Below are 14403 nucleotides of genomic sequence, written 5' to 3'. Positions count from 1 at the left end.
TCCCTCTGCCATTTTGGCAAGATGGGAGCTCTATGGTCACTTTTGTTAAGGACAGACCTGAGTCTTTGGAATGAGATTTGGACTTGCAACACGTTGCTTTTACCCTTCTGTTCTCACTGCTGACTTACCATGAGGTACATAAGCAGAAGGTCAACTGCTCGTTATTTACATGTGCTTGCAAAGCCACAGAACCCAAGTACCATGCTGGACCCTAGAGCAGCCACAGTAGCAGCCCCCTCTCTCCCCATCCATTTTATAGGAAAAACAGCAGGAGCCCAGACTACTGCTGGCAGTTCGAGGCAAGGTCAGGAAAGGGGATGTGCTCGCTCTGTGTTCAGAGGAGGCAAGGAGTTGGGCAGCTGGTGGTGGTAGTCTGGAATCCACTCACGAGGAGAGCCACAGGTCCTATCCATCCTGGAAGGGCTCCGAGGTCCACATAGGCCAAGAAGGCCTGCTTCACTTCAGTCCTGACCGCCAGTCAGTTTGTGAAAGAGGTCCTCATCGAGTGTTTCATTTTGGTCCTTGGATCGGGTGGACAAGAAAATGTAGCCACCGATGTACTCGTGCACAATCTTGCAATCTGCACTAAGGCAGGTGAACGCGATGGAGACATTTTGGTCAAACTCGATTGCTACCTGGAAAAGTAAGCCATGGGTAAACTTAAACTCTGACAAGGAAAGACGAGAAAGCAGCTGTTATGCTGGGGATAGATAGTCTCCAAAGCAGGGGCCTATTGAGGGCCTCAAAACACAGCGCAGAAAAAAAGCTTTCTGAAAAATGCCTTTGCTCTTAGCGCCCTCTTGTGGTATCAGCTCTGATGTGTGCCTTTGCTCTTTTAGAGGTAAGAACGGCCCTATCACTCCGTGTGGAGGGGCAAGCTTTGTGGATCATTCTATTCCTTCATATTCTTCCACCCACACCCCGTTTCCCCGCTCCGCTTCTGCCCTCCATTCTACCCCGCCAGTGCTCCCAGTTTTCTCAGGAGATTTTGTCTATTTCCCCTTCTCAGAGGGATCCATATAAGTCTCTCTTAGGGTTCTCTTTGTTACCTAGCTTCTCTGGGGTCATGGGCGTAGGCTGGTAATCCTTTGCTTTACATCTAATATCCACTTATGAGTGAGTAATACCATGGTGAGGATGGGGAAAGGACAGAGAGGGAGAGGAAGTAAAGAGATATCTTGATTGAGGGAGCATTATGGGACTAGTGAGAAACCTGGCACTAGGGAAAGTCCCAGGAATCCACAAGGATGACCCCAGCTAAGACCCTAAGCATTAATGGAGAGGGTGCCTGAGCTGGCCTTCCCCTGTAATCAGATTGATGACTAGCTTAATGATCATCATAGAACCTTCATCCAGCAACTGATGGAAGCAGATGCAGAGATCCACAGCTAAGCACCGGGCCAAGCTCCCAGCGCCCAGTCGAAGAGAGGGAGGAATGATAATATGAGCAAAGGCCATTTTGGGGACGCCTACAGAAACAGTTGACCTGAGCTAGTGGGAGCTCACTGACTTTGGACTGACAGCGGAGGGAACCTGCATAAGACTGAAGTAGGCCCTCTGAATATGGGTGACAGTTGTGTGGCTTGGGCCACTGGCAGTGGGACCAGGAGCCCATTCTCTTTGGAGGGATGCCTTCCTCAGCCTAGATATATGGGGGGCAGGGGGCTTTGTGCTGCCAGGCTTTGTTGACTCCCCATGGGAAGCCTTACCCTCTCTGAGGAGTGGGTGTGGGGTGGGGTGGGGGTTGGGGGAAAGAGGAGGGGAATGAATGAGAACTGGGATTGGTATGTAAAATGAGAAAAGATTGTTTTAAAATAAAAAATTATATATATATATAAATATATATATATATATATACACATACATAAATATATCCAATAAAGAGAAGCTTTGTGGACTCTTATGTTTTGTTTGCTTTTTGAGTCCGGATTTCTCTGTGTAGACCTGGCTATCCTGGAACTTGTTCTGTAGACCAGGCTGGCCTCAAACTCAAAAATCCACCCGCCTCTGACTCTGAAGTGCTGGGATTAAAGGTACGTGTTGGCTAGCTTTGTGGCCCCTTTAAGATGAGGTCTCCCTGTGTGTCCTAGGCTGGAAGCCCTGAACTTGCAGCAATCCCCCTGTCTCAGCCTCCTGAGTTCTAGGATTATAGGTGTGAGCCACCATTGTGGGCAGCAGATTCTTTAGTGGAGAATAAAAGTCCTGCCTTAGCTTTCCAGCAGCCAACTGTCCTTTATCCTTTCCTACACGAAAGTCATAAGTTCTAAACACCAGAAGACTTAGAGGATGGCCCAGTCTCACCTCTCCAACTCTGGAATTGCTTGCAGAACCTTAAAGATGGTGGACACTCAGTTCTAACTCCTGGACTGTAATACTAAAATGCTTTTATGACCTTCATTCTATGCATGTGTGCCCAGACAGTTAACACTGCTGAGGGGAATTCAGAATTCTGAAACATAGTACTCGTCTCTTACTGCTCCATCATGATGCTGGTTTTCTTTTAGAAAAATGGGAATGTAAAAAGGAACAATGGAAGATAGATTCTTATGCATTTACTTTGGTGTGTGTTGGTGTGTGTGTGTGTGTGTGTGTGTGTGTGTGTGTGTGTGTGTGTGCACCTGTGTGCACCCATGCGGAGGCAGAAGTCAGAGGACATGGTCAGGTGTCTTCCTCTGTCACCCTCTACTCATTTTTTTGAGACAGGGTCTGTCGTGGAACAAAGACTGCATGTGTGAGTGAGCGTGGCTGTTCAGCAAGCTCCTGGGATGTGCCTGACTTCACTCCTCAATGCTGGGGTTACATGCATTTATAGTCATGCCAAATGCTTTACATGGATGCCAAGGATTGAAATCCAGGTCTCTTGTGCTAACACAGTATGTGCTCTTAACCACTGAGCCATCTTACCACCCCCAAGATAGATTTTTATATCAGCAACATCAAACTCTTCTGTATCATCAGTAGGGTTTCAAAGCCTCTCTAACTTGATATAGAACTTTCTATGATGTATGCTTTGCCTATATATAGTTCCTAGGATGTAAAATGATGGAGGTTGTTTCACAGTTGTGGGCCATCCCTGGGTATCTCTATTGCTCCTTCAGCACTATTCCCCTTGTGGGCCTGGAATGTTCCCTGGGTAGGTGACTGAGCTGGTAGGTTCACAGGCAATCCTGGCTCTTGGCAGTTAGATGAGGCTTTTTTTTTTTTTTGGCTTTGCTTTGTGTGGGGTTTTAGCTAAGGTAGTTTCTGCTAAGCAATGATTGTGCTCAATCATATATAATCCTATGGTTCTATTTATGAAAATAGAACAAACGGTTTTAGGAAGTCTTCACAGAGCTAGGCCAATTGGCAGTGTTAACCAAAGAACTCTGAGCCTAGATTTGTTAGGACACTGTCCAGAAATGTATACTAGTATTTTTTTTTAATATGGAATGCTTCATGAATTTGCGTGTCATCCTTGCACAGGGGCCATGCTAATCTTCTCTGTATCATTCCAATTTTTTCTTTTTTTAAGTATATGTGCTGCTGAAGTGAGCATGGATACTAGTATTTCAATAGGCTATTCCACATGTCTCTGCTCCTGAGTTCTAAATATAAAGGTACCTTAAAAAAACAGAGTAATGTGGATCTCTGAGAATGCACATTTACACTTCAGCCTGGATCATCAGAAGCTTCTGCCTCACCTGCCGGATTTCCCAGTTGACATTCCACTGCTTCATATTGGAGAATCTCCACGTTGTCACCGGGATCCCAGTGACTGCATCGATTCTAATCAGCCTGTTGTATGAAACTCCCAGAATGTCATCTTTCTTGCTTCCTTTAAATCTGAAAGTAATTAAGAGAACAGCTGTTATTCATACATACTTTCTTTAAGATAATTTATTATTATTTGATGGGGGAAGTGCTTATGTGTATGTGTTTATCTTACTGGATGATAAATAAAATACTGTTTGGCCAATGACGCAGCAAGTTAGATGGGACTAGGGGTCAAAGAGGATTCTGGGGAATGTAGTAGAGAAGTGTTGTTCCAGGCAGGAAGTGACATAGCAAGGAGACCATATTTAAGCAAGGAGAAACAGGAAGTGCCCCCTTTTCCCCTTCACTTCCTCCAGTGGCAGGATGTGAGCCATGGGCAAGAGAGTGCACCAGCGAAAGGCATCCTCTATAAGATAAGTCTTATAAAATATATAGATTTATGATAATTAAGACTGAGCTAATGGATGAGAAATCCTAGTCATTGGCCAAGCAGCATTTGAACCTAATACAAGTTTCTGTGTATTCATTTGGGCTCTAACTCAGGCGGGTGGCTGGCGTAAAGCGCACACGTGGAGGTGGGGCTCGGTGGCTTTTGGTGGAAAGATTTATTGTAACGATTATTGTTTGTGTGTATGATGTGTATGTGTGGGTGCAAAACACACAGTGCTGACCTCTGAGTTACAGGTAAGTCTGTGCCACGTGTGCATACATGTGTATGCGTGTGTGCTCATATGTGAATATCCAATACAGCTTTGTCCTCTCTCCATCTCTTTTTTTCCGTTGGGGTTGGGATGGACCCCAGGGCCTGAACATGCGCTCTTCCACTGTGCTACATGCCTAGTTCTTGATGCTTTGAGATAGAGTCTGGCTATGTAGCTCAGGCTGGTCATCAGGCAGCCTTAAACTCATGCTCCTCTTACCTTGGTCCTGATCGCCATGGTGTGCCACTGTGTATCATTTCCCTTACTCTTTTTGTTATGAATAAAGCAGAAGGGATTTATTTTGGTGGTGGTGGTGGTGGGGGCAGACAAAGAGTGTAAGCAAAAATTGAATGAGATATGGACAGAAGTGAAGAGAAATGTATGAACACATTCCCTTGCCAGCAGAGGCAGGAGGAATCAGACCAAGGGAAACTGTACTTTTGTGTATGGCTGTGTCTTACAATGCAAGTCAATCAGCCACATTATGAAATGAGATTGTGACATACTGCTTGCTGTCCCAGAGAATGAAGCATACATTATGCTTAAGCACCAGTCTCCCTTACTTAAAAATGTGGACTCAGTTGGCTTTAAAAAAAAAAGAGCACTTGAAATTGGGAAAATGATTGGAGGGAACTGGGAGGATCTGGAGAGGAAGGATTGTCAGAAGGTGGATTTGATTAAGCCTGTCTATGGACACATTTTGGAGGACCACACTTTATATGATAGACACAGACAATGGACCAGTACAGATTACCGATGTCAGTGTCCCTGACTATTGGGGTGAACTTGGACAAATTGTGCAACTTTTTTCTCATTTGTAAAATACGAGAAGTTATAATAATAGATGAGCCACACGCAGGGCATTAAGACCCAGAAATCTTCTGTGGGTCACAGGAACACTCACTGTCTTTTCTGGAATAGTTCTAGAATATATGTCTGGAAACCCAAAACCCTACAAAGCCACACATGGACCACCCTGTGAGATTCATAGCAGGGAGAGAAACTTGGCATGAAGGGAGGTCACAGGTGGTGCAAACTCAGGAGCTGACATTCTCCTTTTGGTTTGGCATAGGTGGTTAGCCTAAAAGAACAAAAAATTCTTTGTAAAATCTGAACATTTCCTTTCCTACATTTAGCTGAGTTTCAGGGAGTGTTGACCCACTGAGCAGAAGGTATGGAAGATTCATAAGGGCAGTCAAAGTACTTGGGCCATTTGTGAACTTGACATTCTAGACTGACAACAAAGTAGGCTTCTAGAAAGCCATCTATGGCTGAAGGGAAAGTGAAAGGCATGGGGATCCTGTAATTACCTGACAAGGTAGTAGGTGAGGCCAAATTCTGGTAAGGACTGCCATGCCTGGATGAACTGCAGTTTGGCTTCGACCAGAGGCATCTGGGCTACATTATGGTGAGCTTCCAGAATCCGTGCTGCCAGCTACATAGAAACAGGAGAAATCAAATTCTGTTTCTCATTTGCTAATTGCTTTCTAATCATTCTTCTCAATCCAGATGCCCAGTGAGAACAGTAAATACAGGGCTCCCCTAAACTCTGTACAGATGGCCCATTCTATTAATTAACTAGTTAGTTAATACACTTTTTCCTTTTCACAGAGTTGCAAAAATCATTGAGTAGAAGGAGGGCCAAGACCAGGTAATACATGCCCACTTCTAAGGTTCATGCAAATGGCTCTCTTTTCAGTGTTGAATCCACTGGAATAGGTTCATCTGTGCAATCTTTAACTGTGGGATATTCCTTTATGTCTTGTGAATGTATGTCACTGTGACTGGTTTAATAAAGAAGCTGACTGGCCAATAGCTGGATAGGTAGGAGTTAGGTGGAACTGGCAGACAAAAAGAGAGAGTGAAGGAGAGGAGGAGTCATCTCAGGAGTTGAGAGAAGATACAGAGGAAGCAGGAGACGAACTTGCTACACTGAAAAATGGTACTCAGCCAGGTGACAGAGCATAGATCAGAAATATGGGTTAACTTACAATGTAAGAGTTAGGTAGTAACAAGCCTGACCTATTGGCTGAGCATTTACAATTAGTGATAAGTTTCTGTGTAGTTATTTGGGAACTGGCTGGCGGGAAAGAAAACCCTGCCTACATCTAACCTATTCTATGGGATCATAATTTTGATTCTTAATGGGCTTTTCCTTAATTAAATTCCACTCTGGACTACTACCATGCTCAGTCAGCAGTTAAATCATCTCTAACAAAATCAATAGTAATCCTGTCACACTGTCTACTACCCAGTGCATTGTCTATTTTCTCCATTTTCCATGATGATAGCCTTAATTGATTGGAGCCCCTCCTTTTATTTTAGATCATAAGTACTGTATACAAATAACCAAGCAGGACAGAACCTGTTTAGACTTGTGCTTTTTTGCACAGCGAGGTGATACTAAACATTCTGGGTTCATATCCATGCTTTCCATGCTGGAAGCCACCAGAGGCGATGAGTTCCGGTTTTTCATCTTTAGAAACGAAAGGATGCTGATGACCTCTGGCTGATAGGAACTGTCTGCCATGGTTTTACCCTTTGATGCCAAGATGCAGGCAGCCATCCACCGGGCATATTGATCCTCCTGAAACAAATGCCAGAGGGTTTAGCATCGAGTTCACTAGTGGAACACAGATAAGCAAAGATTTGTAACATGAATAAGTAAATGACCCACAGACTGATATTGGGGTTCAAGCTTCAAGCTGAATATCAGAAAACCAAAGCATCTGGCCACTAGCTTCTTAACTCTACCTCAGGTTGAATGGGCTGATCCTGTCTCCATGAGCTCTCACCAAGCCTCAGACTGTAACCTTTCCTTAGCGTGGCTGAAGAATGAATGTTCTCTGAGACCTAGCTTCTGTCTTATATATTTCCTTAATGTTGGGATTAAAGGTGTGAGCCATAATTGTCTTTTAGACTAATTCACTCTTACATAGATCTAGGTGGCCTTGGACTCACAGAGATCCCTCTCTCTCTTAATCCTGTGTCCTAGGATTAAGAGTACTAACACCTCCTAGCTTCTGGCTGCTGGGATTAAAGGTGTGTGCCTGGCTTGTGGCTATAGCTTATGGCTGACTTTGCTTTCTGAATCCTCAGGCAAGCTTTAATAAATCATAAACAATATCACCACAGAGATTGGCTCCATAGTTGATCTTAGCCAAAATGGCAAGAAGCAATAGGCTATGACACAAAACTCTTGTTTTCCTGTCAAGGAAAGATGTGAGCTGGCACACTCTCTGAGAAGCTGCTAACCACTGAAGGTAACACCCAGGATGAGCTTTTGAAGTGTGTCCTGTCAGCTTTGAACCATTCTGCAGAGGGAACTTTGTGTGCAAAGATGATGCAAGGAGACAAAGGGATCCTGAGCAGTGCAGACAAATGAAATTTCCCAAGACCTTCACAGATACAATTTCCATCTTCAAAATATGGGTGACATAGATGATGAGGAACACCCCACCCCCCGGCTTTCTGTATTATTTGTATCCTCATCTATCCCTGGTAAAGAGTCTAACTCTAATGACACAATCAAGGCCTTGGATGGGATTTGACCCAGTCAGCAGCAGTTTCTATTACTCTTTAATGCCTGTGCCAGGCAGCCTGGGACCCAGAGTAAATAAAATCAGCTCAAACGGAAGTGAGGAGCCAAGCCTACATAGACCAATAGTTCAACAAGATGCAGCTAGCTAATATCAGCCTGGAGCATTAGACTCCCCAAGCCCAAATTCAAATGTTTTTAGAACATCAGGACAACACTGCTTACCATGTCTGCTACAGAGCAGCAGTTTGAGATACTTCCTCTATGGGGCTGCTATATACTATAGTCATTATTTTTCCCTTTCAGTACAGAAGTCAATACATCACATACAGTGTTTAGTAGTTACTATAATCTAGGCATTGTGTTAGGTGCTTTAGCCTATGTGTAGGCTAATATATATGTTCTGTGCATGCCTAAGGTAGGCTTATTTGGGTTGTAGGTCAGCTGTTTTAAATGCAATTTTGGCTGAACAGTAATTTTAATTTATGATGTGTTTATGGGATCGGACCCATTATATGGACATCAAGTGTCTGTGTGTTTTGCTCTTGTATTACATTGTTATTTATTTGTTTGTTTATTTAGTTTGGGGGGGCAGACGCATGTGTATCCTGGTGTATGAGTGGAGGAGGTAAGAGGACAGCCTGGGGTAGCCAGCTCTTTCCTTCCACCGTGAGTCCTGAGGCTCGAACTCATCCCATTTGGCTGCAGGCACCTTTACTCACTGAGCTATCTCACCAGCCCCTGCTCTTAGTCTTAATACAGGGGAACTGATGAGATTTAGTGGCTTTACTTACATGATCACATCTCAAATATACTTCATTCATACCATCAGCAACGGGGATTAGTAACTTGATTCCGAATTTCCTCCCAGCTACATTTACATCTGGTGCAATTTCACAGCCTGAAGAACAAAAAGCAGGGGCAAGACAGAGTGCTGAGAAATCTGTTGTAATAAACACCAACGTATATCTACAGCAAAGACATGACCATAAGACAGAGCTGGAGGAGCAGCCAATAGCAACCATTCCAGGAAAGCTGAATAAGCTTATAATAAACAACACGGATAAAGAAAATGGTTTTATTATTTTCTTTAAAAATCAATTGAATTCATTTTTAGGATGATACTGGCTATCTTTTTAGGCGCAATTTTTTTTTTTTTTTTTTTGAGACAAGATCTCAGTGTGTCCCAGGCCAGCCTTGAATTTGCTGTGTAGCTTAGACTGGCCTTGAATCCATAATCCGGTTTCATACCACTCCTGGTATGAATAAAAAATTTAAAAGAGAAGAAAGCAGAAGTGATTCTCTGCTACAATGATGGCAGAGATGAGTACACTGGCTGATGAAATAACCCAGGGAGCGGAGACACCAATTCACTCACAGTCACTTTCAGCAACTAGAACAGGCACTGAAGTTAACTTAAGAACGAAACAACATTTCTTGGCCTCCCCCACCCCCCTTTTTGTAGTGCTTGGGATGGAACCAGGAACCTTGCACAAAAGCACTCGCTCTACTGCTGAGCCAACCCCCAGCCTGGGCACAACTGTTTTGAAATCAGAAGCCTCACTTGCTAGATCAGAGGGGAGAGCGAGCACAGCCCATACCCCATGCAATGCACATGCCTTGTAAATCAGAGGAGCTGCTGTTCGGCAAGTAGCGAGGCTCAGAGTTCTTCCGGACCCCGCTGGAAGAGTATAGTCAGCCTGTACCACAGCAAGGTGCAAAAAGCTCTTACCTCTAATGTTCAGTTTTTCTATTGGCTCTCCTTGTTCAAGTTCCTTATTTTTAAAGTAGGCTATAGATGTGTCTTTAAAGACAAACCAGTATTGCTTGAAAGCTTTTAACATTAGCTTCTTGGGCCTGCAAATTAAAGTACAGCACATATTTAAACACCAGTTGGAACTGCAGAACACCTTGCAAATTTTGAGTGGATTAAGGCCTTGGTTTAACATATTCTTTATTTTCAAATTTCTGGTTTTACTTCTACTTTTTTTCTAATGGTGCTGAGGGTCAGACCAGGGGCTTTGGGCATGCTGAGTAAGTGCTGAACCACCAACTGCATCCTGAGCCCACTCACATATAAAAGGAAGAAATGAACCCTTGCTGTGTGATGCACAAATTAATGCAAATTAATGCAAAGGCCCACAAATCGGAAGTCAGACCTTGGGTCCATGTGTTTCCACTGCCACTGTGGGACTCCTAACAGTGGGAGCAGAGGTTGGTTGTCTTTTAGTCTTTCTGGCTCCTGGGACCCTATACCTCACTTTAGATTGCTTTGTGCAGCCTTAATACAAGAGGGAGGTGCTTAGTCTTGTAACTTGAGATGCCATCTTTTGTTGATATTCATGGGAGACCTGTCCCTTTCTGAATAGAAATGGAGGAGGAGAGAATGGGGAAGGGGGCAGAGGGGAGATTTAGGGAGGACTGAGAGGAAGGGGAGAATTTCAGTCCGAATGTAAAATACATACATACATACATACATACATACATACATACATACAGTCCTGGTGGTGGTGGTACACACCTTTAATCTCAGCGCTCAAGAGGCAGAGGCAGGCAGATCTCTGAGTTTGAGGCCAGCCTGGTCTACAGTGTGAGTTTCAAGACTGCCAGGGATATATAGAGAAACCCTCTCTCTAAAAATCAGGAACAAACAAACAAGACAAACAAACCCAAAACATTTGAATACCTGGCTCCCTGACTTCTTTTTGTATGTATTTATAAACAGTAGCATTAAACCTATACAAAAATATAAAGTGAGTGAAATGTTAAGCCCATTTCAAGAAAGGAAGCAGTTACTCAAAATCCAATGGCTCTATCTCAGCTGTGATCACTGAATCATGATTATTGGCAAAGAGTAGCCATGAAAACATTGCAGAATATTTTAAAAATGTTATCTTTGGGGGCTGGAGAGTTGGCTCAGCAGTTAAGAGCATTTGCTGCACCCACAAGGTAGCTCACAACCATCTGTAACTCTATTTCCATGGTATCTGATGCCCTCTTCTGGCCTCTGTGGGCACCAGGCATGCACATAGTGCGCACACACACACACACACACACACAGAGTCAAAACACTCGTATACATAAAATACAAAAAAAAACTAAATGCTATCTTTACAGCATTACTATCTTTCAAAAACTGGTTATATCATCACTACTTCACAATTACGTGTTCCTTCAAGGAGAAACAAGTGTGTTTATTGTTTTGGAAGCGTGTGGTGGCTAACGAGTGATGATAAATGTGGGGACACTTATTTTTGAAAAAGAAAACCTCACACTGCCACTTACTGACATTTGCCTACACGAAGCCAGTGAGTTTCATGGTGGCATCAAGCTTTCATGATTGTTCTTTGATTATTTATGAAGTATTGCAAAGATCCCGCAATATTTTAAGACTCTTGTCTTGAAATAAACCAGCTGACCCCTACAGCTCATGTAAGTATTACTAGAAGTCCCTTGCTATGGTAGCTTGCCTAGAGATAACTCAGCGGACAAATTTTATCTGTAGCATCCCTATTAACTGTTCATGGAGCCATTGTATCTGCTCCAAAGTGGCACTGGCAGCAGTGGCGGTTCTTGGCAGCTTTGGCATACAACCAGTCCACAGGAAGTCATTTGTTAGTAGCACTAAGACCTATAAATCTGCTCTTCTCACATGTTGGATTTCTTGGGATCCTGTTTGGTATATATGTACAGACATACAGGAAGTAGATTTGAGAGGTTTGACAGAGTGCTCTCTTCTCTCAGCACTTTCCGGACCACTTTTTGTCGACATTGGCTGTCGACTTGTGACACAGTTGTCCATATGACATAGCTGCCCATGTGACAGACATGGCTGGGCTGCCACCTCGCTGATGTTCTCCTCTAGGGAGTCCAATCTTTTCTTCCTATCATCTTAAAGACTTTCCATTATCAATGGTTGGGTTTACCCAGATTTAATGATTTATCTTGCCTAAGACCTGTGGCCCATGAATTTAAGGACTTTCATTTTCAAGATTCATGGAAAATTCTGAAGTATTATCTTTTGAATGCTTCATTCTCTCCAACTATTTCCTCTAGAACACCCAGTAAATACAATCATATTTTTAATTTATGCCTTTTGGATTTTCCTTGATGGTATTAATATCTGATGGTTAGTACACTAAAACAATTAAAATTTTTATTTTGAGTCAGGTTCTCACTATGTATCCCAGGCAGACCTTAAACTTGCAGTAATCTTCAACTCTCTACCTAGCAATTTAATACTGCTGTGATACACATTTTATCTTCAGAGTTTCTATTTTGATCCTTTCAACAATCCATATTCTCTTTTGTTATATTTTTTACTTTTCAATTTACTGGTTAAATATTGTAATCACTTGATAGTTTCTTAATATTTTAACATCTAAAATTATTAATGGCCCTCCCACTCACATGGCTGTGATTTTAGTGGGAACTCATATTGTTTTCCACTAAGTATTTTGCCTCTAAGTATTTTCAGTGCTGCAGTTGCTAGGGCTTCACAGGTCTGTGACTCAAACCAGTTTCTCCTTAGAATCCATTATCATTTGAGACACTGGGTTACCCAGTCTTCTGGAAGCATGAGCCCTGGATCTGATTCCATAAGAGAGTCTTTCTGTTTTCCCACAGATGGCATTGCAAGGATAGCATCCCCTCTGCTTTCTCCAGGTGACCTGAAGTTTTCCCACTTTGTACTGAGCAGAGAAGACAGCCCTCATGAGTTCCCACTTTTCCCTGGGTGCTTCTCTCTGGCTTATTGCTTTATGTGACCTATGGAGCTGTATGTCTTGTATAGAAATTAAAACACCAGCCCCAGCCAGGTGTAGTGGCACACGTCTTTAACTCCCGCACTTGGAGGCACAGGCAGGTGGAACTCTGTGAGTCTGAGCCCAGCTTGGTCAACACAGTGAGTTCTAGGACAGTCAGGGCTACATAGAGACCTGCCTCAAATGATCAAACGGACCAACCTAGCACAGCAAAACAACAAACACCAGTCCCAAGCCATGAGAACCCAATTCCTACGTGGCTGCAGCTTCATTTTATGAACATTTTTTGTTGTTTACAATCTAGTAATTTACACGGCATTTGAATGTACTTACAGCCAGATTGGGATGTGCGTTAGACCCAATGTCATGTTGCAAGAAACTGAAGCTCACTGTTCAATAGTGATAGTGGGGACAACAGAGTTTGTTTGGAAAAAAAATAAAGAGCTTCCCTGAACAAAGACTAAAAAGTTGACCTCAAAGGATTCGTCTACTGTTCTCCTATTAATGAGGAAAGGAATCCCAGGGAAATGCAGAGCCTTATGGACCTAACACTAGATTAGAAATGCAAATGCCACTCCACTTACTCTCTAGTACTCCTCCTTCACCCCCCATCCCTCTCTCACATAACCTCTCACTCTCTTTCTGCATTTCTTCCAGCCAGGAACACTACTGTATTACTATTACTTATAGAGTAAACTTGGTGCCATGAGACCTTTGGTAGACGGTGTCCATTCAACATATACAAAGACAATCTTAGTGACACTGGGTAAAGTTACAGTAAAGCCACCAGGCAGCAGCCGTGAAAAGGATACAGGTCACTTTCAACTGTAATGTCTACAGGGAGAGGCTGTCTTCATTTGTTTTGTGATGGGCTGGCGACACTCTATTCTGAGACTATGAGAACTAAAATTTCTTTGTGAAATAATTATACATATTTTATAAAGCGGTGCTTGCCATGTCAAATTACCCCTTTCCCCTGAACCCCTGAGTATCATTCGACTAATCAGTTGTAGTTACAGCTACTTGTGCCACAGAAGTTACCTGGGGTCATTCCGTATCATCATAACAAAAGACCAAACAAAGCAACGCTAGAAACCCAGTGACAAATAATATCTTTGGACCCTTGCTTCCCATGTAGAAGCCATTCGCCATTCAGTCTTCGATGATCCTTCTTTGCTTCTTGTATGGTCAAAAGCAACTTGCATTTCTCTCCAAGCCAGTTGCCCCAGTGAAGTACTGGCTTGTCAAGAAAAGTCAATAAGCCATAAAGTGACACAGTGACTGCCTTGTTTCTTTCAACTTAACACTCCTTGGCACGATCACAAGGGTGGCAGTCACCCATTAAAACAAACAGAAACAAGCAGACGTTGACCAACACCGAGCAGGTGAATGGAGGTTAATAAAAGTGACTACTCCCTGTAAGCCCAGGAACAAAGAACTAGAAAGAAACAATTGTTACACTGCCAAACAGCTCTCTGATGGGGTCAGGGTCCTGATCCTCCCAAGCAGACCCTAACAGAAACGGCGTTGCGACATACATGTTCATTCTTGCTGACTTGCTCCTAAAGTTTACACCCCTGGTCTGTGAGCATGTATGTGCCAGGCACCATTCTACAGTCTTTGAATGTCTCATTTTATCCACTTCTCC

General features: G+C 43.2%; 1 protein-coding gene and 1 non-coding gene across 2 annotated transcripts in view; both read right to left on the bottom strand.

Annotated features, from left to right (window-relative positions):
* Window positions 1-461: 461 nt before the first annotated feature.
* Fermt1 (fermitin family member 1) overlaps window positions 462-14403 on the bottom strand; it is a 31697-nt gene continuing 17755 nt past the window's right edge. The window contains exons 9-14 of the mRNA XM_035446977.1: window positions 9725-9849; window positions 8787-8893; window positions 6820-7041; window positions 5765-5889; window positions 3681-3822; window positions 462-635 (exon numbers count right to left, since the gene is read on the bottom strand). Of these exons, the coding sequence (XP_035302868.1) occupies window positions 462-635; window positions 3681-3822; window positions 5765-5889; window positions 6820-7041; window positions 8787-8893; window positions 9725-9849 (895 nt within the window). The remainder of the gene's footprint in view (window positions 636-3680; window positions 3823-5764; window positions 5890-6819; window positions 7042-8786; window positions 8894-9724; window positions 9850-14403) is intronic.
* Window positions 3418-3527, bottom strand: LOC113836004. The gene has a single exon (XR_003486661.1). It is a non-coding gene; the product is annotated as a U6 spliceosomal RNA (small nuclear RNA).

This window comes from Cricetulus griseus, chromosome 6 (assembly GCF_003668045.3).
Source record: "Cricetulus griseus strain 17A/GY chromosome 6, alternate assembly CriGri-PICRH-1.0, whole genome shotgun sequence".
Lineage (NCBI taxonomy): Eukaryota > Metazoa > Chordata > Mammalia > Rodentia > Cricetidae > Cricetulus > Cricetulus griseus.
Note: the sequence above shows the minus strand (reverse complement) of the source record. Positions and strands in the feature narration are given on the sequence as shown.